This window comes from Bos taurus, chromosome 10 (assembly GCF_002263795.3).
Source record: "Bos taurus isolate L1 Dominette 01449 registration number 42190680 breed Hereford chromosome 10, ARS-UCD2.0, whole genome shotgun sequence".
NCBI lineage: Eukaryota > Metazoa > Chordata > Mammalia > Artiodactyla > Bovidae > Bos > Bos taurus.
The window spans coordinates 27,602,036-27,605,537 of NC_037337.1; the positions used below are offsets into that span (position 1 = coordinate 27,602,036).

The 3,502-nt window shown below is 37.8% G+C and overlaps 1 protein-coding gene across 1 annotated transcript; it reads right to left on the reverse strand.

Moving 5' to 3' along the window:
• Positions 1–936, reverse strand: OR4G10 (olfactory receptor family 4 subfamily G member 10). Its single transcript, NM_001389995.1, has one exon. The coding sequence runs from the start codon at positions 934–936 to the stop codon at positions 1–3; it is 936 nt and encodes a 311-aa protein (NP_001376924.1).
• Positions 937–3,502: the final 2,566 nt, after the last annotated feature.

A 3,502-nucleotide genomic window follows, 5' to 3' on the forward strand; every position in this document is an offset into this window, starting at 1 on the left:
TTAAGAGATCTTCAAACTCAAGAGCTGACTACTCAGTCTCCTCATTGCCATCTTCATGTCTTTGTTCCTCAGTGTGTAAATGGCAGGATTCAGGATGGGTGTAACCAGAAAGTCTAAAATGGCAAGAAACTTATCCACTGGCACCGTGGGAAATGGCCACATGTAAACAAAGATGCAGGGTCCAAAGAACAAAACCACCACAGTGATATGCGCTGACAGAGTAGAGAGGGCCTTGTGCAAACCACCTGAAGAGCGTTTCCACATTGTGACCAGAATGAAAACATAGGAGATGATCAACAAGAAGAAAGTGCCCATGGATATGAACCCACTGTTGGCAGTGACCATGAATTCCATTCTGTAGGAATCTACACAGGCAAGTTTGATAAACCAAGGAAGGTCACAGTAAAAGCTGTCGATTTCATTAGGACCACAGAAAGGCAAATGGATCACAAAGGCTAACTGGACCACTGAGTGAATGAGGCCAATAGCCCAAGCACCACACAGAAGCAAAAGGCACACCCGTGGGCTCATGAGGGTCAGGTAGTGCAGGGGCTTACATATGGCCACATAGCGGTCAAAGGCCATGGCAGTGAGCAGCACCATCTCAGATCCACCCAGCGTGTGAAGGACAAATATCTGGATGATGCACCCCTGGAAGGATATGGTTTTGTGCACAGAGTACAGGTCAGAGATCATCTTAGGCACTGTTAAGGTAGAAAGACACAAATCAATAGATGAGAGGTTGGCTAAAAGGAAGTACATGGGGGAATGTAGATGAGGGTCAAAGGTCACTGTAAACACAACAAGGAGATTCCCCAGAACAATTGTGACATAAAACACTGTAGAGAAGGCAAGGAGGAAATGCTGCACTGGTCTAGAGGTAGAAAGTCCCAGGAAAACAAATTCAGACACAGAAGAGTCATTTGCTTCATACATTGGCTTTTTCTGGTGATACCTAAAATTCAGAAACAAAATATCCAAAGAATTTATCAAATGTCAATATTTAAAGAAACAGATTTAAGCTTTTATCAAATTCAATTTTATGAAGAAAAAATCTTCACTAAAAGCCATTAATATGTTATGAAAATATCATGCATTTATTTTTTCAAGTAACACAACTAATGAGTGTAACTGATATACTAATGAGTATTCACTATATTCTAAGTCCAATGTCAAGTTCTGAGGTGAAACAGTAATTCTGACTTTTGAAACTTTACAGGCTAGATCTAGATGGGTAGATACAGGTAGATATTGATATTAAATAATTTCAATTATAGATACATCTCTGACAACTAATTTGAAGGAAATATCGGAGGGCTATGATTACAATGTGACACATCACCATCATGCTTCTTCAGACTCTTCAAAATAGGAGTTACCACTGAAAGTAAGTAGAATAGTCCAGACTTTGGAAAGGCCATATGCAAAGGCCCTGAGACACAAAAGCAAGAATGTGAATGACTGAGATCAGGCTGGAGAAATAGGCCAAACAGGATGAAATCTTGGATCCATGATAAGAATTTTGCTTTTTACCCTAAGAGCAGTAGAAAATCTGTGGGGATATTCAGCTCCAGCTTATCATATCTCTGCTTTCAGACAGTTATAAAAGCCTTAATGTAAAGAATGGAAGGAGAGGGCCAGAATAAACTTAGAGTGACCTCAAGAGACTATTGAAGAATCAAATCACATCAATGTGGAGAGGGTGAATTATTCAGTCAATGGTGTTGGCATAACAGATAAACTTGTAAATACATAGATTATTGCCTCTCGCCATAAACTCAATAAAGTTTCAAAAGGATATTTAAACATCTAAAAGGGCAACAAACCAAAAGAGAGAAAAACAACATTTAAGCAAATGTTTAAGATAGAAAATTCTTTCAAAGAATATCTCTAATTAACAAATGAGTAAGGAAATATATATTCACAATATTCAGTTCTTACTATACTTAGATACAGATACATTCCTGAAAGTGAGAGTGAAGTCGCTCAGTTGTGTCCGACTCCTTGCGATCCCGTGGACTGTAGCCCACCAGGCTCCTCCGTCCATGGGATTCTCCAGGCAAGAAAGAATACTGGAGTGGGTTGTCATTTCCTTCTCCAGGGGATCTTCCCAACCCAGGGATCGAACCCAGGTCTCCTGCATTGCAGGCAGACGCTTTAACCTCTGAGCTACCTATATCTAGTTTTGTATAAATATCTACATGTAGATGGGGATTCCCTGGTGGCTCAGATGGTAAAGAGTCTGCCTGCAAATCAGGAGACCCAAGTTCCATCCCTGAGTCAGGAAGATCCCCTGGAGAAGGAAATGGCAACACACTCCAATACTCTTGCCTGGAAAATCCCATGGATAGAGGAACCTGGTGGCTACAGTCCACTGGCTCGCAAAGAGTCGGACATGACTAAGCAACTTCATTTTCACTTTCTACATAGAGATCTCTTATATTGAAATATAAGCACAATAAAATAAAAACTGAAAGCACACTGAAAAATAAGTTATAAAATATCAGACAGATGACTAATATTTCTATTATGAAATTAGTTCCTCCAGATAGATAAAGAAAATAAGTGTGGTATACCAATTTTAAAATGAGAAAAAAATATAAGACTACTGACACAGAAGATGTCCTAACAGCTGATAATCCTATAAAAAGTAAAATTCTCACTAGTAATCAAAAAAATGTTATGAAGATTGCGTTGAGTGCTATTCTGTACTAACTAATTTCAAAGGTTTAAAAAATTGATGAAATCATGGATGAGGCTATGAATAAAATGCACTGATAAAGAGAAAAGAAATTCAATTTGTTTAGAAGATACTTTAGAGACAGACAACTAAACTTCAAAATTTTCCCTACTTATGACTAAGAATCTCAAGTCAAGTAAAAACATATACACGCTACTATATATAAAATAGACAAATAGCAAGGAACTATTCTATAGCACAGCCAACTGTACTTAATATCTTGTAATAATTTCTAATGGAAAAGAATCTGAAAAAGAATATATATATAGAGAGAGTTACATATATAAATATAAATATATATATATATATATATATATATATGAATTAACCACTTTGCTTCCCTTGTGGCTCAAACGGTAAAGCGTCTGCCTGCAACATGGGAGATTGACCCAGGTTCAATCCCTGGGTCAGGAAGATCCCCTGGAGAAGGAAATGGCAACCCACTCCAGTACTCTTACCTGGAAAATTCCATGGACCTAGGATCCTGGTGGGCTACAGTCCATGGGGTCACAAAGATTCGGACAAAACTGAGTGACTTCACTTTCACTTTTAACCACTTTACTGTATACTTAAAACACACAAAACTATCAACTATGCTTCAATAAAAAAGGAAAATTTTCTTAGGATATTGGATCTAGATAAGTTCACAGTTAAGTTACAAGGGGCATTAATGAAAAAAATTTCCAAAAGAAAAATTAGAAATGACATTAAGGTCTGCAATGGATAATCAGTTCAGTTCAGTTCAGTCACTCAGTCATGTCC